The 22,513-nt window shown below is 32.6% G+C and overlaps 1 protein-coding gene across 1 annotated transcript in view; it reads right to left on the reverse strand.

The window, feature by feature from the left end:
• The window catches only part of LOC132722852 (uncharacterized), a 43,306-nt gene extending 25,957 nt beyond the window's left edge, over positions 1 to 17,349 (reverse strand). The window contains exons 1-4 of the mRNA XM_060707438.1: positions 17,250 to 17,349; positions 15,095 to 15,412; positions 7,637 to 7,747; positions 3,535 to 3,630 (exon numbers count right to left, since the gene is read on the reverse strand). Of these exons, the coding sequence (XP_060563421.1) occupies positions 3,535 to 3,630; positions 7,637 to 7,747; positions 15,095 to 15,412; positions 17,250 to 17,349 (625 nt within the window). The remainder of the gene's footprint in view (positions 1 to 3,534; positions 3,631 to 7,636; positions 7,748 to 15,094; positions 15,413 to 17,249) is intronic.
• Between the last annotated feature and the right edge of the window lie 5,164 nt (positions 17,350 to 22,513).

Below are 22,513 nucleotides of genomic sequence, written 5' to 3' on the forward strand. Positions count from 1 at the left end.
AAGCTCTAGCTCTAAGAAGATTTTTTAAGTTTTCACTAAACAAAAATAGGGGAAAATAATGACCGCCCCCTCTGGGCGGGGCCAATTTTGTCCACAGGGCTTTTATTTGAACAAACTTGGTAATCACTCACTAGAAGATAATTTATGCTTAATATCAAAACTCTAGCTCTTTGGATTTTTTAACAGAAGATTTTTTTAAAGTTTTACCAAATACATATAAAGAAAATCAATGATCCCTGGGGCGTGGCCAATTTAAGCCAAGAGCTCTTATTTGAACAAAAATGTAAGACACCCTTTAGAATATGACTTATGCTAAATATCTTAGCTCTAGCTCTAAAGGTTTTGAAAAGAAGATTTTTTAAGTTTTTGCTATACATACATAGAGAATGACCCCCCCCCCCCCCCCTCTGGGCAGGGCCAATTTTGTCCCCAGGGCTTTTAATTGAACAAACTTGGTAGACAACCACTAAAAGATGTTTAATGCTTAATAGCTTAGCTCTAGCTATTTGGATTTATTTCATAGAAGATTTTTTAAGTTTTTACTTTATACAAATAAGGAAAATCAATGACCACCCCCCGGGCGGGACCGATTTTGTAGAGGTGTAACGATTCATCGATCAATCGCGATCTGCCCTGTCCTCAATGTACGCATCGTAATGAATTTATAAATTCCAATATATCAGGATGCAAGGCATATTTCACCACCCAATGCATCGTTATAGCGGGAAAGTATCGCAATACACTAAGAGTTATGGTATAATGAAAAATACCTTTAATCCTTAAGTAAAAAGTAAAAATCCTTAAGTAAAAAGTAATGTAATTTGATAAAAGATCAAAACTTGAAAATAGGTTGTAATAACAAGTTGAAAAGTTTATTGTTTTGTTATTGTAATAGTTTTATATTACATTCATAAATATTCTGTGAACAATTGACCAAGTATTTTTATATAGATAAAGTCTGAAAGTCAGTATTGTGATACATATTGCATCGAAACATACGTATCGCAATATGCATCGCATTTTATCAAAGTATTCAATGCATATCGTGAATCGCATCGTTTGGAAATGCAAGGATCGTGATATGTATCGTGACAGAAAAAATGGCAATGCCTACAATTTTGACCCCAGGGCATTTATTTGAACAAATTTGAAAAAAAAACTGAATAAATGACTCTTCATGCCAAATATTTAAGCTCTAGCTCTTATGGTTTTCTATTTTGAGTTTTTTCTATGGTTGAGAGTTCTGCTTGGAATTAAATTCTTTGATCAATTTTAAAGTTGACTACTAAAGGAACATTCCTGTGAAGTTTGGATGAAATTGGCTAAGCGGTTTTTGAAAGGATGTCGTTTGAATTAAAATATATTGACCGGACGACAGACAGCGGGACGTCGGACGAAAAGCGATCACAACAGCTCACCATGTCACTTTGTGACATGTGAGCTAATAAACAAGGGCTGTCACTCAAGTGAAAAATGCCCCCAAAAAGTTCCATAAGCATGCAGGTATTATGAAAAGAAAAGAGAAGCAAAGTAACTAATTGCTTAATATTGTTCTAGTGAAGTGAAGTGCTATTAATAGCAAACTTAACACTTTGGTGCAAGGGTTTGGATGCAACACATCATATAAATGTGGTAGAATTAATGCCAAGTTATTTTGAAATATTTAATTATGCATGACAATTTAACAATTTTGAAACTAATGTGTACCTTCAAACTGTTCTTATGAGCATCATAACCTTTAAACTATTAGTGTGCCCCTGCCCTTGAGTCTTACACACAGCACGTGCCAAGCTATTTTAAAATTCTTCAATGCATGACAAAGTTACATTCTGGACACGAATGTGTGTACATATAATCCTTATTTGTGATAGCGTGAACCTTCAAAATATAAGTGTGACCTTAACCTTTGGAAAAGGACATGGTTCTTTGACGCGACACAACATTGTCATGTGATAAACATTTGTGCCAATATATCCCAAAATCTCTCAATGCAGGACAAAGTTACAGTCTGGACATAATTATTGTATGAAGACGCACAGACGAACAAAGCCTTAGCCACGACACATCGCCTTGATGTAGTATACCTTTTTGCCAAGTAGTTTCAAAATCCTTCCATGCATGACAAAGTTACAGTCCGGATATTTGTTTGTTTGTTTGTTTTGGGTTTTACATCACATCGACAGAGTACAGGTCATATCGCGACGATCCAGCTTTATTGGTGGAGGAAGACCTCAGGCACGAACGGGTACCTGAGTAGAACCACCGACGTTCCGTAAGCTAGCTGGATAGCTTCCTCACATGAAAGAATCAAAAGTCCCTGTCAGGATTCGAACCGACAGAGGTGAGGGGCAAGTGGTTTGAAGTCAACGACCTTAACTCGGCCACGGACGCCCCCAGGCCGGTAATGAATGTGAATGAATGTAAGAATAAGTGCCTTCAAACTAGAAGTGTGACCTTGACCTTGAAGGTAGGGACAGGAGTCTTGGACTCAACATGTTGTCTTGATGTGGTTGACATTTATGCTAAGTTATTTTTAAATCCTTTAATGCATGACAAAGTTACAGTCCAGAAACGATTGTATGAACCTATAACACTAATTGTGATAAACTCAAACTTCAAAATGTTAGTGTGACCTTGACATTTGAGTTAGGGACCCAGAAAGCAATATGGGTCATCTATTACATATGACTAATATATAAGTGAAAAATGAAGACTTTGTGACAGTAGCAAAACTAGATGGGCATAAAAATGAACAAAGGGTAATTTCGTCAAAACATGGGAAAAGAGGGATACAGTTCTTTTGTACTGCACTCCTACTCATTAAAATCTCTCTACCTACACATTTTTCAGTTGATACCTATAATAGTTCTCAAGTTATGTCCTGGACAAAGTTCAAAGTGTAAAAATGAACCAAGGGAAATAACTTCAAAATTGGGGAAGGGAGAGTTATGGTTCCAATGCACCACATTTTCTACTCATTCATATCTACCTTCACCATTTTAAGATCTCTTGTACATTTTTAGTTATGTCCCCAACAAGAAATTTGCAATTTACATACCAACTGACCACCAGCTGACTCCAGTATACCCCCTAAAACTTTGTTTGTCTAGGCTATAATAATGGCAAAGAATATTCACACACATAGGAATGCTTACAAAGGCTGTTAGAACAAACGGCTTTTTAACTAAACAGCTGTTTAACTAACACCTGTCATACATGTTAAGGTTTGTTAAACAGCAATCATTATCGCAGTACTATAGAAAAGGTGTTACAAACATATTCAGATCCAAGGTAAAACTTATTTATGGTAAAATATTTATAATTATTCCTCATGGACATATTTAAAATTTAAACATCAGAAAATTCAACACATTAAATTTGACTCATATTATACAGGTTTTAATAAAGAATATGTAGAGCAAATAGAATAAGACTTTCACTTAACATGGAAGCATAAATAAAATTGACTAATCAAAGTTTGGCACAAAGAAGGTCTACAGTTCTTGTATATTATAATTATGCATTTGATCTTACCTATAGCTTGCACAACTATGCCTAATACAGAGCCTGCTACACCGAAGACAATACCTATGGAATCAACAACCAGTGCAAGCTTCCTACCAAAAAACTCTGAAATGTTTAATTTTACAATCATATCATATCAGCTTTCATAGTTCAGAAAATATTTTTTTAAACCTTTATAAAGTACTATACAATTATATCATATTTCGAACAATGTTTGTGTAGTTACAACAAATTATCTTATAACAAGAATTTGTAACAGAGATACCAACTTCTACCCTCCAAAGGAAGTTTTACATGAAGCACAAATTCAAAAGATATTTAAGTATGGATCTGAACTTTCAGTGCAAACTTTTTATCAATGCTAAATCTGCACGTACAAGTAAAAATAAATTCATTAAAGAAATATAATGAAATAACTCGTGTGTATGTGTTATCGTCCGAACACCAATTTTCTATTTTTAGTCACGGTGCCCTTGACCCCAGGGGGTCCAAATGCAATACCAACCGGGGTCTCCGCATAAGGTTGCTCTATACCATATGATTGCAATACCTCATTCCAAACTCTAGTTATCGTCCGGAAACCATGATGTGGATGGACCAACAAGCCGACTTCTTTATACACCCCGCTACACTTCGTTTTAATTAATGCACAATTTTAAGGTAATTTAATATCATAAGAGGCCGAATTACATAAGTGATACAGGTGTTCAAATCTTTGGGCGTGTCAAACGATTGATCGCCTCAAATTCATGATATCATTTTTGCACCTCTGCAAGGATGTTTCGATAGCATATAACAGGTATTTATGATGATACATGTACATCTCCAAATTTCAGAACTTATTGAATGCAATAATATTTTTCTTAATCACAAAAATATAGAAATTTTTTTTTTCAGAGAAATCAAATATCAAATAATATTTCTTAATCGCAAAAAATAGAAATTATACATTTTTCCGAGTAACTGAATATCATTTTTGTTAACCAATATTTGGATGTTTTATCGAGTACTCGCTTTACCAATAACTCGTTGCCATCCATATATGACATGTAAAAGCCAAAAAAGATTATTCTATTTCTAGCCCTGGTAGCTATTTTGTGCAGCAAATCAAAAAGTGCAGGCCATGTGCACAACTAAGGATGGTACTTATCACTCTTGTAAAGTTTTGACCTGTGAAAGTCAGACAAGCTCAATAATGACGGACCTCCGGGCCAATTTATTTTTGTTTTATTCCTTTGTTTAATGGATGGCCAATGGCCCCTTACACTATTATTACGGAATGACTCTATTGTTCTTTTTACAGTTAGATGGCTCCCTATATTTATCCCTATTAGGTAATGTGGATAGACAACTGGACGGATTGATAGACAGACGGACTACAAAGCCAAAAACAATATGTCTTTAAAAATTTTGGAAGACATAAATATTGATGATTACTTGAACTTTTCATCGAGGACCATCCAAGGCTAATTCTTGCAAATTCATAACTCTTAGCAAATGAAGGAGATGTATAGGCATACATGATGATCACACTAGCTGACTTTGAGCACTTTGTGCTCTGGTGAGCAATAGTTTCAGAGAAGCTGGTTCACAGTGAAACATTTCAAATACAATAGGCCTTCGAAGACGTGTGCCGTCGAAGACGTGTGATGCTTCCCGAATGGGTACTTTGTTACAAACAAGAGGGCCATGATGGTCCTAGATCGCTCACCTGACCCATGACAGGTGAGTAAAAACAAGGTTTTGTCATATTTGGGCAGTGTGACCTTGTTTTTGACCCCAGGTAACCAATATTGGTTCTTGACCTAGAAATCATCAAAACAAACTTTCAGACCTAGCAATGACTTAGACAAGCATCATAATCAAGTATGATGATAATTGAGTCAAAAATGTAACCACTAGATTGTTAACAAGGTTTTGTCATATTTGGGCAGTGTGACCTAGTTTTTGACCCCAGGTAACCAATATTGGTCCTTGACCTAGAAATCATCAAAACAAACTTTCAGTCTAATTAAAAGGATATTTGGATCAAAACAGTAGCAACTAGAGTGTTTTTCAATTTCTATTTTTAGCTCCTGTGACCTAGTTTTTTTATCCGAGATGACCCATGTTCGAACTCATTTGAGCTATCACCTAGACAAGCGTCCTGACAAAGTTTGATGATGATTTTGTCACAAATGTGACCACTAGAGTATTAACAAGGTTTTTCTATTTTTAGCTCTGGTGACCTAGTTTTTCATCCGAGATGACCCATGTGCAAACTCATCCGAGCCACACTAGACAAGCATCCTTACCAGTTTTGATGATGATTGAGGCAAAAATGTGACCGCTACAGTGTTAACAAGGTATTGCTACTTTTAGCTCCGGTGACGTAGTTTTTCATCCGAGATGACCCATGCTAAAACTTATTCGAGCTATCACCTAGACGACCATCCTGACAAAGTTTATGATGATTGAGTCAAAAATGTGACCGCTAGAGTGTTAACAAGGTTTTTATATTTTTAGCTCCCGTGACCTAGTTTTTCATCCGAGTTGACCAATGTACAAACTCATCCGAGCTATCACCTAGACAAGTATCTTGACCAAGTGGCAAAAAAATGTGACCGCTAGAGTGTTAACAATGTATTCCTATTTTTAGCTCCGTTGAGCTAGTTTTTTATCCGAGATGACCCATGTTAGAACTTATTCGAGCTATCACCTAGACTAGCATCCTAACAAAGTTTGATGATGATTGAGGCAAAAATATGACCGCTACAGTGTTGAAAAGGTATTGCTTCTATTAGTTCCGGTGACCTAGTTTTTCATCCGAAATAATCCATGTTCGAATTCATTCAAGCTATTTATTTGATAAGCATCCTGACCAAGTTTGATGATGATTGAGTCACAAATGTGACCGCTACAGTGTTAACAAGGTTAATCAATGATGTTATATTTTTGATCCTTGAAGATCGTTTAGCACGACATTATTGTTGTGCTTGTGGCATTTTTAGTTTCGTCTTTTCGGCATTTTCTAGTTGGGTGGTTCCAATATTCCTACTTGAATAATGTTGAATCACCCATAGGATATGTTGGCTGCTTTTTAAATTTGTCTTTTGACGTCTTATCTGTGATACGCAGGCTTCATAACCTCTGATCCCTTTTTTTTTTAGTTCCGCCCATTGTTTTCTCGTTTAGGGCACACGCTTTTTATTACTTGGGGACCTTACGCCGCTTTTCATTGAATGGCACGGAAGTGTCACATTGAAGGTTCCATGATAACCGCCGTATGAACACATCTGCGGATGTTTCTAAATTCAAAATTTTACTATTTCATGTTTAAATGTTGAATTCTGCTTAAGCCGGTGCTAGGGGGCGTGGACGGTAACTTGCACTTTCCAGTACCGTCCATGAACAGGCTCAATCAAACCGAGCCTGCAACATTTTCAATTTTGCCGTGTTGGGCTTTCTTTAGTGATTCTGTATTTATCTATTTTTATGTTTTTAGCTCCGGTGACCTAGTTCTTTATCTGAGATAATCCATGTTAGAACTCATCCAAGCTATCAACTAGATAAGCATCCTGACCAAGTTTGATGGTAATTGTGCTAAAAATGTGACCGCTAGAGTGTTGACAAGGTTTTTATATTTTTAGCTCCTGTGACCTAGTTTTTCATCTGAGATGACCCATGTTCAAACTCATCCGAGCTATTAACTAGATAAGATAAGCATCCTGACAAAGTTTGATGATGATCGAGGCAAAAATGTGACCGCTAGAATGTTAACGAACAAGTGTGGACGGACGATGGATATTCATCGATCCTAAAAATGTTAGTTGCACCACCGACAGTCCTTCTTGTAGACCACTGGAACTGCCTCTTTAAGTGACACTTCTTGAAATAGTGCAGTTTAATACGCAAAATAAAGTAAAGAAAACCATTTCCAAAAGGTTTTGTTCTAAATAGCTAATTAATGCTGCAGTGGGGTTTAATCTTTCTAATATACATTTTTGAAAGAGGTTTGATATTTTATGAATTTTGACAAAAAGATCTTACAAATAAACAATAATTTTTGTTGGTATGTTTAGGTTTTCTCACAATGCTTACTATTAAATAAGCAGAAAAGAGACTTAATTACCTTTTACAGTTCCACCAACGACAATGGGAAGAATTATTGCACCTACAATGCCAATTACTACAGAAGCAATCACCGCCTTTTGACCTTTACACTTACACTCGGATCTGCAATCTGAAACAGAAAATGAAGTTGTTGAAATATTCACATCTATCATCAGTCACAATTAAATATTTGCAATTTAAATTTTCGATATTAATTTTCTAATTTCAAAATTTTGTAAAGTATACATGTTTGTGTTTTTTACATTGATATTTCATTGCTCTGAACCCAAGAGAATGATTACATCTAAAAAAATTAGAATATTCATTAAAACCTAAAGACAATATGATTATTGAATATATGTTCCAATATATGACAACCAATTCAATGATAGATTGGAAGACAGATTTCTTTGCATATATACATCAGTTGGAATAAAAGTACACAATACAACATATCAAATAACTTATAACAAAAAAAGTTTTTGAATACAAAATGATTATGGAATATTTGTTCCAATATTTGACAGCCCATTCAATGATCCATTTAATGATATGATAGATTGGTAGTACATAATACAACTTATCACATAAACCGCGGCGCAGGAGTGTTATAAACCATTTAATAAAAACGGTATTAAACTAGTGTAATAACACTTTGACGTGACGTCATTTGCGCTATATAGAAACATAGCGTTAAAGTGCGCTAATGTAAGCGTTACACTATAGGCGCGTCGTTGAATAATTACTCATTTTTACAGTTTATTGTTCTTTTTTATATTATGTGATAAATAGAATATTATATTTGTGTAGATTCAATACTAAATTTATTGAACTCGCTGAAAAAAACAATATAATGCTCGCCAGAGGCTCGCATAATATGATTTTATTCAATTTGTTCAATAAATTTAGTATTTAACTACACTCATTCAATATCCTCTATATATCAAAATTTTTCTCCACCAGTAAAGCTGAAACGTCGCGATATGACCTATACTGTGTCGATGTGACGTTAAACCCAAAACTAAACAAACAAAAAAAATATATCAAATTTCAACTAATTTCAATAGATCTCATACAAGAACATATTTTTCTTTAACATGATTATCACTGAACACTACTATGTTACCACTAAAAACAATAAGATATATAAATGCAGGATAGTCCATTAAAGTCATAAACTTATGTCCAATAGGGTCTTAAAAATAATGATAACAATAGGGTCAACATGGCCCTAGATTGCTCACCTGACCCATCGAACTCATCCAAACAATTAAATAGACAAGCATTCTGACAAAGACCACTAGAGTGCATACAAGGATTATCCATATTTGAGCAGTGTGACCCAACTTTTAACCTCAGGTGACCCATATTCAAACTTGACCTAGATATCATGAAAACAAACTTTCAGACCAATTTCCAGGATATTTGATCAAAACAGTAGCCACTTGAGATGTATCTATATGTCTCATTTGAGTTGAATGTGTACAACCATTGGGGAGATAATGAACGGAAACTTAAAATTTCCATTTTTCAAAGTTCAAGAGAGATAACTCTGTCAGCTATCATCAAACCATGACCAAATTCAAAATTGACCAATGCATTCTTATGACATATCCATATCTTTAATTTGAGTTGAATAATTATGCACAACTGTTGGGGAGATAATAAATGGGAACTGAAAATTTCCTTTTTTTCAAAGTTTAAGGGGCATAACTCTGCCAAAAATCATTAACCATGACAAAATTCAAACCTGACCTGCGCATTTCTTTGACGTATCCATATGTAAAATTTGAGTTGAATGTGTAATGCCCTAGAGGAGAGAATGAACGGAAACTGAAAATGTCTTATTATTTTCAAAGTGAAAGGGACATAACTCTGCCAAAAATCAATGAACCATGACCAAATTCAAATTTGACTTGCGCATTCCTTTGACATGTCCATATGTCAAATTTGAGTTGAATATGTACAACTATTGAGGAGATAATAAACGGAAACTGAAAATTTCATATAATTTCCAAAGTCATAGGGGCATAAATCTGCCAAAAATCATCGAACCATGACAAAATTCGAACTTGACCTGCACATTTTTGACGTATCCATATGTCAAATTTGAGTTGATTGTGTAATACCCTAAAAGGAGACAATGAACGGAAAAATTTCATATTATTATCAAAGACAAAGGGACATAACTCTGCCAATATCATTGAACCATGACCAAATTTGAACTTGAACTGTATTTTTTCATGACATATCCATATGTCATGTTTGAGTAAAATGTATTGTACCGTTGTGGAGATAATAAACGGAAACTAAAAATTTCATATTATTTTCAAAGTAAAAGGGGCATAACTGCCAAAAGTCATCGAACCATGGCATATATATATATATATATATATATATATATATATCAAATTTGAGTTGAATGTGTGTAACCGTTACTAAGATAATGAAAAGAAACTGATAATGACGGAATGACAGAATGACGGAATGACGAAACAGGGTAACACTATATGCCCCGGCCATTATATAGCGGGGTAGATTTCAAGTTATGCTTCGGACAAGGAAAAGTAACAAAGGGAAATAACTCTGTTATGAGTCAAGATGAACTGTATATTCCTTTTTCAGACCTATTCGATCAGTCTCTTCGTACATCTAGCGTGGAAAGAAGCCAATGTCCTCCAATTTTTAAATCCAGAGATTGATCTTTACCTTGGAATTGCCGTCTTGAATCTCTTTTAAGTGCAACATGGAAGGTCTTTGAAAGAATTGTTTTTGAATACATCTTTTATCACATAACCTTTTAATTCTTTTTCGGTAAGGTTTCCTCCCCGGAGATTCAAATTCAATCCTGAATCAGCTTACTTTCATAATTTCTTTACTTAGGCCATTGACTCTGGAAAAGAGGTCAGATCAGAATTTTGTGACATCAGTAAAGCTTTTGATAAGGTCTATAAAGGTCTCATATATAAATTGAAGATTCGGTTGTAAATGAAATCTTATAGGTTGGTTATTCTCTTATCTGTCAAACAGACAACAAAGGGTTGTTGTTCCAGGTGAACATCAAAGTGGAATTTTATCAAAGCATCGGTCCCGTTCTTTTTCTTATTGTTATTTGATTTGGTTGTCAGACCAAACAAATAATGGTAGCAAAATTTCAGACCCTTATGTTCTTATTTGCAAATGCCGAAAATAGTCCAAACTCCTCGAAGCCGTTACTTCCCTGCATATGTACATTAACATTGAAAATAAAGGGAGATCATTGCGTAAAGATTGTCAAATGACAGGCGCATTATTTTTTGTAACGAAAAAATAGTTTCCGATTGGTCGAAGATTTCTAATTTATTGTAATTATTATAAATAAACATGCTTATATCCAGCTCCATGTTTATTTACTTCAGTGTGAAACAACATGTTTACCGTGGACAAAATATATCGAAATTAATAAGGGTTACAAACTCTAATTAAAAATAATATGTTATTCTTTAGGCTGTTATCTTATAATTCCCGTGGTCGAGGGGTTTACATGCTAGCTTTAGAAGCGAGAGGTCCGGAAATCAAATCCTTTGTCAGGCAACTTATGTTTTGTTGTTGTTGTTTTTTGTTGTTGTTTTTTTTTCTTTTTCTTTCGGTTTTTTTTTAAATTGATTAAGCAAAATAAACATTGAAATGAATATCAGTGTTGCATAGCCAATTTACTATAGTTATAACACTGGAAAAAGAATTTGGTGACATTTTACAAACAAATTGGTTTATAATCTCACAACATTCACATTGCTGACATTCTGAGACCCAAACAAATTCAGCAACTTCAGTGCTTTGATTATTAATGATATTGTTGCCGACATTAAAGTCGATAACATTATATGCCTGTTCGCTGATGATACCAGTCTTTATATTAAAGTCGAAGATCCAGTAAGTGCAGCCGAAACTTTGAACATGGACTTACAAACAATATATAAAGATAGGCCTCAAAGTGTCTAGTGAAAATCAACCCTAAGAAAACAGAATCTTTAATCATTTCTCTTAAACTAAACCCCATACACCATCCTCGCGCATTTAGGACCAATGATGAAATTCAGGAGGTATCACAAACATTTCGGTCTTATTTTTGCACATAATTTGAAATGGAATACTCATATTGATTATGTACTTGGAAAGGCTTAACGCATAAATATAATGTGAAGGTTAAAATTCACTCTAAACAGACACTTGACAATTGTACACTTGAGCAAAAAAGTGCACTTGAAAATGTCCAGTATGTGGCTGCCCATATTGCTACAGATGCAACTAAACTAGTCTCTTTGCAAAAGCTTCTAGATGTAGTTGGTTGGGACACTTTAGAATCCAGACATCAGAAACATAAGCTACATTTTTTCTACAAGATGAAGTCCAACCTAACATCATCTTATCTTTCAGATTTATGACCGCCATTAGTTGATAACTGATAACTAAAATTATCTCCTCGGTAACCATGAAGATCTTAGAACACCAAGAGCTAGAACATCCCTGTACTATGACTCATTTCTCCCTGCAACAAGACTAGAGCCTTTAATGAACTTCCATTATCTCTTAGAAATGCAGCAACAGTTTCAACTTTTAAGAAAAAATTGTTTAAACAAACAAAAACTGTACTATAGTTTTTATTAGTTCGTATTATTATTATCATAGTTAATATAGTTCAAATTATTCACACCCGTTTTCATACACATTGTAGCTTACTTGCAGATGACCTATTTTACAAATATAACATTCCCTCACCTCTTTGTATCTGTGGATTTCGCGAAACAGCCTCTCACTTCTTCTTGCATTGTAGGCAGTATAATAATATCAGACCTTCATTGATAAATATTATCAATACTTATTCTATTGTTTCTCTTAAAACCAATATTTCAGGAAACACGTCTTTATCAGTTGGAGAGAATAGAATAATTGTATATTCAAAGCTGTTCACACTTCTATTGAAGTCTATATTTTTTGACTGATCTGGAAAGGTCCATTATCTTTATGAATGTGCCATTCTACAGTTTGTTCAATTCTTTAGCTTCACACTTTTTTGATATCTTTAAATGTTCACATATTTTCTTCTTTGCTCGGATTTCTTTCCTAATTTAACATCTTAACACTTCTCGATTTTTTTTGTTTGTTTTGTTCTAATTTTTCTTATTTTCTTATTATAATGTTAACATATTTTATCTTGGATGTAACAATTTATCAAATCATCTGTATCGCCAAAATCTGTACCGATGTCTAGCTAGAGGTGGAGAGAATTACAATAAGGTTTGAGCTTCTAGTACAATCCACTTTATCATGATTTTGTATACATTTTGTGTTTGATGTGTAGTATTGTAACTTGATAAAATAAAAAGATAAACATATGTTTAAATCACAGACAGAACTTTTGCAAATTTAACATTCTACATATAGGAAAACATTTAAAAGAACATAATTTTTTTTACTTGAGATCAAGAAGTTATTGAAATGGCACCTGATATAAAGCAGCTTATAAAGAACCTATCTCATTCAATTTTGAGGTTCTCTTAACTAAGTCTATCAATGAATATAAAATCGTTATAATTCCACAATATTGACAATTATTGAATGTTGTGTCGGCTTCGTCACATTTGCACACTCTTCCACATTGCAGATGGCGCAAGCGCTATGCATTGGAATAAATGTTAATATTTTATTTTTAAGTAGGGTCTGTTAAAATCATTTGTGTTGAGGCAAATGGAAGGTGAGGATAATGTTTCATGTACAAACTAGAAAGGTGTCCATAGGACACGGGTGCCCCCACACTCCACCAATTTGTCAATCTTATGTCTCCATGTCATTTTTTTTGCTACATGTGCCTAAGTTGATACCTAAAAATCTTGTATTAAGTTAATAAATCCCAAGGTGCATAAGTACACATGCTGACCAACATTTTTGTAAACTTTCAGGCCTACAGCTTAAATACTTTTTGAGTTACGTGCAACACAAGTTGAAAATTGAGAATTTTTACTAAGTCAGGGGAAATAATTCTAAAAATACTAGAAAAAGCCGTATGAAAATACCCAGGTGCACAAATACACATGCTGAGAAACATTCCTGTAAGGCTTCATGAATCTAGATCAAATATGTTTTTTAGTTACATAGGGCAATAACTAAAAATACTAAAAATATCCACACCAAAATACCATGGTGCACTAGTTCACATGATGAGCAACATTCCTGTAAGGTTTCATGACTCTAGGTCAAATTTTACTTTTTTAGTTATGTGCCACACAAGTCGAAAATTAGAAATTTTTTACTAAGTCAAGGGCAATAACTCTAAAAGTTCTAAGAATATCCACACAAAAATACCCAGGTGCACAACTACACATGCTGAGCAACATTCTTGTAAGGTTTATTACTGTAGGTCAAATACTTTTTTAGTTACGTGCAACACAAGTTGAAAATTGGAAATTTTTACTAAGTCAAGGGCAATAACTCTAAAAATACTAAAATATCCACACAAAAATACCCAGGTGCACAACTACATATGCTCACAACATTCCTGTAAGGTTTCAAGACTCTAGAACAAATATTTTTTTAGTTATGTGCGACACAAGTTGAAAATTAAGACTACCAGATTCAGTCCCAATTCTTTGTTTTATTCCTAATTTGGCCCCACTTTTGAGACCACCACACCTACTTAGATCTTAAATGTGTTATTATCTGCTCGAATTCTTGCACGACACTTGATTTAACTATTTTTGGGTTATTGTATGAAATACGTAAAAAATAAAAATTTAGAATGGTTTAATGCTGCTTTCAGCACATTTATTTTGTAAAGAATTTCTTATTTGAAAGGTGAATTACATAAATCATATAATATTAATATTGCGACCAAAGAAAATTAAGTATTAAATGTCTTCAGAAATATGTCTTCCTCTCACACATTAAATTTACTTATATATAATTGCATTTACAGGTTAAGATGCATATTGTTTGTTCTTACAAAATGACTAAAATAGATCATGGTCATAAAGTACGTAGGCAATGATAAGAATATCCACAATTGAGACCACCCAGACCACTTTTGGTTTAAACTGCATTTGCTAAAAGTTCTAGCAACATCATTTTGGGATATTTCATAGCGATATGCATTCAAAATGATTAAAAAATTGTTCTAGATACATGGCATAGCTTTCTTTGATTTTTTGAAAAAGCATGTCTTCTTAAACACAAATATGTTTAGAAACTGTGTTTACCTGTTTTAACTTTGTTTTAGTCAATGGCTCGTAACAACGGAAGTATCAAGGGTTCTCGTTTAAACATATCACCAAAATGTGAACGAGCCACTGTTTAGTAGTGATGAGTTACTATTCCCCCTTACAACTTAGATGTGCAGAGATATGATAATTGAGATATTTTAAAACAAAAGAAAACAAATCCTTAAAGCCTCCCCTTGGTAACTATCTCATAAACTGATCAGGTTTATGAATGTTAGTCTTACCATTAACAGTAACAGCAACAGTGTCATCTTCTGTAGGTGCAGTTGCATAAATTACAGATATTTTGTAGCTCCCACTATTGGCTTTTGTTACTTTAGTTAATGTTATGCCACCATTTGTTTTGTGCAAAACATTATAATTGCCAGACACTGTAGCTGATCCTCCTACAAACTGCATTATTGTTGTCTGTGCTGAAGTTTGACTGTCAATGTATGTCCAGGTGACACTCAAGATATCTGCAGTATTTTCATAAACCCAATCAAGATCCACATTATCACCAACACACGCAACTTTTGAGTTAACACTTGTTATTTGACATTCTGAAAGAATATACACAAATGAAAGATTGAAGTGGAAAAAAATTTCTTTCCAACAAATTGTAATATTATGTATATCATAACATGAAGAATGAAGAATGATGACCCAAACAAGCTCAGCTAAAATTGATTGCTAGAAATGGTCACCATTTTACAATTACAAGGGGGCCATTGGTCCCAAAGTGCTCAACTGAAGACTAACTGTTATTTGTTTAAGGACCAATTTTAACAATAGGGTCAAACTTTGACAAACTGTGGTAGAGGACCTATCGATGATAATATATACCAAATATCTAAGCCCTGTACCATCAGACAAAACTTTTTAAAAACTTTTACTAATAGTATTTACATTTTTTTAGGAACAAGAGCTGTCACAGGAGACAGCGAAGCTCGACTAATTAAATACTGGATGCATTAAGGAAGACACAACTTTGACAGAAAAATCAATTGTGATATAAATATATGTCTTCTTATAACAAGAAGTTATTGTTGTTTACATAAATTCCAAGTTCAAGGGGAATAATTCTGGAAATTGTCACACTAGAGTTATGAACCTTGTCACACAACATGTGTGTAATGATAAGATAATTTTAAAGTTTGAAGTAGAGACCTTAAACAGTAAAGAAGTAATAATATTTCTTAAAGAAATTTTTACGTTCAAATGGAGATAACTCTGAAAATATTGATCAAGAGTTATGAACCTTGTCAATTAAGATCTGGTTGATGATAAGGAAAATGTATTTGAAGTTTGAGGTAGATACCTTTAAAACTAAAGAAGTTATAGTTAAAATTTACATTTTTCAAGTAAATAAATCTAAATCAGGGAGATAATTCTTGCAATATTGGTACAAAAGTAATGAACCTTGTCACATAAGATGTGGTTCATGATAAGGAACATATATTTGAAGTATTAAGTTTTTTTGTTTTGTTTTTTTTTATTGATCAAATAAATATATAAACATTGTATTCACAGCATGGGTATATAAACATACAACTATAAATGGATTCAAAGTAGAAAACAGAACATATCATAAAAGAAAAATAATTTATTTACATACTACACTCATTCATCTGCACTCCCTCACTGCAGTCAGCACTATGGATATTGTTATTGATCATATCTATTCATCTTTTCAGTCATTTACTTATCTCTAAAGCCATTTTAGCGGGGTAAAAATATAATAGTTTGATGTGTATTTTTTGGATAGGTCAATACAGCCTTAAAGTTTAAGTCTGCATATATGTAGAGAATAATAATACATGTACTGATAGTAATAATAATACTAATAATAGTAATAATAATTATAAAAAGAAGAAAAAAAACAAAATATTGTGTTAATCTGCATAAAGGAAAATTAGATAAGAATTCCACGCGGAATTAAAGGTTTCAACATTGTTATTTATCATTGCAGTCTCTTTTTCAACGTTGTAACAATATGTTATATATTTTTTAGCTGCAACAACTGTGGGAATACTCTTTTGCATTCTACATTGATAAATATATATCTTAAAGTAAATTAAAACTAGATTTTTAGTTTTTGATAAAGGACTTTCATATGTTAAGCCAAAAATCATTTCGTCTGCAGTTAATGACGGAAAATGTTCTTTTTTGTTTTGAAATAGATATCAATGATGTCCTTTACAAAACTACATTGCCAATACAAATGTTCGATAGTTTCGTTTTCATTTTTACAAAAGGTACAAAGAGAATTATCATTATATTTAATTTTATGTAAATAATAGTTAGTGCCAATTATTCTATGAAGAATCCTAATTTGAAACCACTGTATCCTAGAATCTTTTTTTATTTTAAATGGCATTTTGTAAACTTTCCATTTACTTTCCTCAAAATGAAGCTTTTTCATCCAGGTTGCTTTACTTGTTGGCTGTGTGTTATTAGTATTCAATAAATTGTAAGTCTGTTTTGATCGATCCTTCATTGTTAATAATTATGTTTTTTTAGATAAGGAGGCAATTTTGGTTCACAAGTTTTTTTTACGTCATTCATACTAAAATTAAATTTTGTCATCATTGCATTTATCATTTTTTTAATTCCATGAAAGATTAAAAAATTTGCATTAAGCCTGAATATATCATTAAAATATTCTATTGAAAGAAAAGCACCCTAAGAATCAAACATATCTCCGATATAATATACACCGGCTTTAAACCATGAATTAAGAAATATACTTTTATTGCCAATTAGTAATTTATTGTTATAAAACAATGGTAGTTCTGCGAAGGATTCGTTATTTATAGGATACTTATCTATATATGTAGAAAAAGCATTAAAAGTTTCCTTCCAAAAAACGTTTGAAATGCTTTTTGCAATTTTATCTATGTAATGTTTTCCACAGTGAAATAATGTTTGTATATCAAATTCATTTATAATAATGTTTTTCCAACAGGCATCGCTAATCATTCTTTTGAACCAGCTTATCTTTAAAGCCATTATAAAAACATGCAAGTTTAACATTTTTAAACCTCCCTCTGAATAGTCGTTAACCATAACAGTATTTTTTATTTTAAAATTTCCTTGCCATATAAAATCATAAAACATATTATTAAGTTTATTTATCATGGATGGTATCTGAGGTGGTGAGGGTAGGGCTATAAAAAGATGGTTTAAAATTGAAATTAAAAGCGTTTTGATAACTGTGATTTTTACTATTGGAGTGAGAATTCTCCTTTTCCAATGATTTATTAAATTTTGAATCTTAATTAATTTATCTTCATAGTTTATATGTATCATTTGTTTCAAATTTGCATAAAAAATTATGTCCAGCATATTGAAATTATGTTGGTTCCATGATAATTTCCATTGCGGTTTTATACTATTTGATAAGTATTTAATTTTTCCTATCCAAATTACTTTTGTTTTATCAAAGTTTACATTTAGTCCAGATATATGAGCAAATTTCGATAACACATCAAGTGCCCGATTTAAGGAATTGCTTGACCCGCAAATTGAGATAATTTATGTTCTAAATTATTTATCTTTATACCTTTTATTTTTTTACAGTTTCTTAATAATATCTTAAGAGAGAGAATTTCAGCACATAAAATAAAGATGTAACAAGAAAGCGGGTCTACTTGTCTGCAGCCTCTACCTGAAGTATTAAGTTAATCCCTTAAGAAATAAAGAAGTCACAGTAAAATATATTTTTTAAGTAAAATTCTAAGTTTAAGTCAAGATCAATCTGAAAATATTGGAGCTAGAGCTATGAACTTTGTCACATAAGATGTGGTTGATCATAAGGGAAATGTATTTGAAGTATGAACTTGATCCCTTAAGAAATAACAAAAACTAACAGTAAAAAATAATATTTTTTAAGATAAATTCTAAGTTCAAGGGGAGATCAATCTGAAAATATTGCGGTAAAGGTATGGGCCTTATCACATCAGATGTGGTTGATCATAAGGAACATATATTTGAAGTATGAAGTTGATTCCAAAAGAACTAAAGAAGTTACAGTAAAAAATAATATTTTTTTAAGGAAAATTCTAAGTTCAAGGGGAGATGAATCTGAAAATAGTGGTACTAGATTTATGAACATTGTCACATTAGATGTGGTTAATGATAAGGAAAATATATTTGAAGAATGAAGTTGATACCTTTAGAAATGAAAAAGTTATTATGAAAAATATTTGACTGCACAAAAACTTTAATCTGAAATCCGGACACAGACGCCGACACCGACGCCAATTGTTTTAAGTTTAAAGATAACATTTACATTCACAAAAAAGAATAGTAAAAAATGACAATTTTCAAATAGCATTTACAAATATCGTAGCAAAGATAAAAATTAAAAAAATTTATATATATAATGTATTGTATGTGTTGATAATGAATGTTTATATTGAATTTGAAGTCAATCCATGAAGAAATGAGAAAGTTAAAGAATGAATAAGAAAAATCAAAGTTTAAGGAGATAATTCTGGAAATATTGATTTTACAGTTATAAACCTTGTCATATTATTATGACGTTGGAGTTTGAAGTAAATCCTATAAGAAGTTGGAATAAAAATACCAATTTCTCGAAAAGAAGTAAATTCAAGGGGAGCATAATTCTGGAAATAATCTTGTTGGAGTATTGAACCTTCTCACAATTGTTGAGTGATAATATATAATAACAAACATATATTTGAAGTTTGAAGAGATACATTAAGAAATAAAGAAGTAATTAAAAAAAAAAAAAACATTTTTTTTCATAAACAAATCTAAGTTCAAGGGAGCTAATTCTGATAATGTTTGCACTAGAGTTGTAAACCTTGTCACATATGATGTGGTTGATGAACCGAAACTTATATTAAAATTTTGAAGTAAATACCTTAAGAAATAAAGAACTTATAGAAAAAAGGTGTACAAACTGGATCAACTCTTGGAATTCAGCCTATTTGTTGCCATTGCATCCAGAATTTTCAACAAAAAAAGACATAATCTCCAGACAGTCATCTACCCATATTATAAGTTTCTAGAAATACTTTCAGTACCTTTTGCGTTATCACTGGATCAAGTTTATGTGTTAAATTTGCCATATTTTCAGTCTATTTATTGCTATAGCAACCAGAATTTTCAGCCTAGGAATAAAAGAAAAAGACGTGCATAATTTCGATACTGCCATTAATCCATATATCAAGTTCCATAAAAATAGTTCCAGTACTTTTTGCGTTATCGCGGGATCCAGTTTTGTAGACAGACGAACAGACCGACCGACAGACAGACAGACGGACGGAGGGTAAACCTAAAATCCCCTCTAGTCAAAATTGGTGATGGTGTAGAAAGATGGTATTTTCACATAACAGATTGTAAACACAACAAATATGGACACTTTCGAGGTAATATTTTAGTTTTATCTTGTTTTTGACATGTAGGACACATTCATAAAGTGAATAAAAATCTTCATTTTACAAGTTGTTTTCGTTTGGATAAAGAAAGAAAGTATTTTCATTACTTTTCAACATGTGTCATCAAGCACATGATTGATAAAAGTGGCGCTTTAAGTTATTCAAATCTATTTTAACTAAATAGGCAACAACCACAGGCTATAATCCCGTAGGCGTACAAATAACCTGCAAACATAGTTAACATACCCCCAAGTATGAGCCATTCCCGTTGAAAGAAATATTCTTTAGAAGGCTTTAAACTTAAAAAAAAAGACAGATTCGTTATGACATATTTTATTGTGTTTATTAAGTTTAAAGCTGTAATAAGTTTATCTCTCCTGTCACCTCCCATCTCGTCCCTTGGTGAAGAAAACTTACAAACAAAATTTAGCGAATATAATTAAGGGGGCTATATTTTATTATTGATAAAATTTTGACGTATCAAAATACTGATATTTTTAACGTATATATATTTATTGATATGTCACTTTTTCCCGGCACCTGTTTTTATTTTTACAAAAAAGACAGTCCATCAGTTAACTTATCTAATTATTTGCCAACCGGTTTCTCTTATTTGCCCTGATAATCATAAGAGAAACCGGTTGAAAAATAATTGAATAAGTTAACTCATGGACTGTCTTTTTTGTTTTATTTATATGTGACTTTTTTACGGCACTTGTTTTCATTTTTGTGTATATATATTATTGTATAATTCAATAATTTAACCTTCAAGGTCAAGGTCATAAAAGAGCCAAGGTTTATTTGAGTTTGATTAACATGAAGGTCTTGTCCTCAAAATGTTCTGTTATAATATGAAGTCAATCAATTCAATAATAGCAAAGTTACAGCCAGTAACAGCCAAAATCAAAGTACAGAAGGCGCTTAATTTGTTTTGGTCTCAGAATGTCAGAAAGGTGAAGGTTGTGAGATTATAAACAAATTTGTTTTTGTATAGTGCCACCAATGCTTTCTAGTGTTTTACCTGTAGTAAATTGGCTATACGATTAATTGCAACACTGCTATTCATTTCAATGTTAACTTGACTTAAACAATTTTTAAAAAAATGAGATGCCTTAACTGGGACTTGAACTCCAGACCTCTCGATTCCTGAGCGAGTGAGCAAACCCCTCGGCCACGGTGGGGTTATATGTTAACGGCCTGAAGAAAACCATATTATTCTAAATAAGGGTTTGTAACTCTTATTATTTCGACGCTAAACCTGTTGTTTAAAACAGATGTAAATAATCATGGAGCCTACTAAAAGCATGTATATCTACAAAACAATATTAAAAATCTTCGACCATTCGGGAACAATTTTGCTTGAAAATTAATGCGCCTGTCATTTGACAGTCTTTACGCAGTGATCTCCCCTGAATTTTTCATACAAGTACAAAGGGAAGTAACCGCTTCAAAAAAGCCGACTAGTTTCGGCATTTGCAAATAACAGCATAAGGGTCTGAAATTTCGCTGTCATTATTTGTTTGGTCTGATGACCAAAACAAATAAAAAAATGAAAATTTATAATAATTTGACCTTCAGAGTCAAAGTCATTTATGAATGACGGTCAAGGTCTGTCTGGTTTTTTAAAGGGCTATCCTTGTAGATTATAAGGTTCAAGATTGAAGACAATCCATTCAAAAATAACAAAGTTGCAGCCGATAATAGCCAAAAAATGAAAATTTCAATAATTTGACCTTCAAAGTCAAGGTCATTTATGAGTGAAGGCCAAGGCCTGTCTGATTATTTTAAATGGCTTTCCTTGAAGATTATTATGTTCAAGTTTGAAGACAATCCATTCAACAATATCAAAGTTACACCTAATAATGGCAAGAACAATCAAACTTTGGACTTTTGACCTTGAAGGTCAAAGTCATTTATGGATGAAGGTCAAGGTTAGTGTAGTTTACTAAAAGGTCTTGACCCAAGGGTTGTTGTTGCCAAGTTTGAAGACAATACACCAAGAACTGAAAAAGTTATGATCCAGGTACAAGTTTGAAGACGGCAAACGCCGCCAAGACTATAACAATGCCTGTTTTTTTTGTTTGTTTTTTTTTTTTCAAAAAAAAAGTCGAGCTAAAAATTATTGTATTGGAGGTTGGAGGTCATTTTGTGTGTATATTCTCAAGTGTAAATTAAAAAATATTTAAAATGGAAAAATGTCCAGTTATAAATGTCTTTCTTCCCCCCCCCCCCCCCAAAAAAAAAAAACTTAATAAA

This window comes from Ruditapes philippinarum, unplaced genomic scaffold, assembly GCF_026571515.1.
Source record: "Ruditapes philippinarum isolate M1 unplaced genomic scaffold, ASM2657151v2 ctg490_1_1_1_1, whole genome shotgun sequence".
Taxonomy (NCBI): domain Eukaryota; kingdom Metazoa; phylum Mollusca; class Bivalvia; order Venerida; family Veneridae; genus Ruditapes; species Ruditapes philippinarum.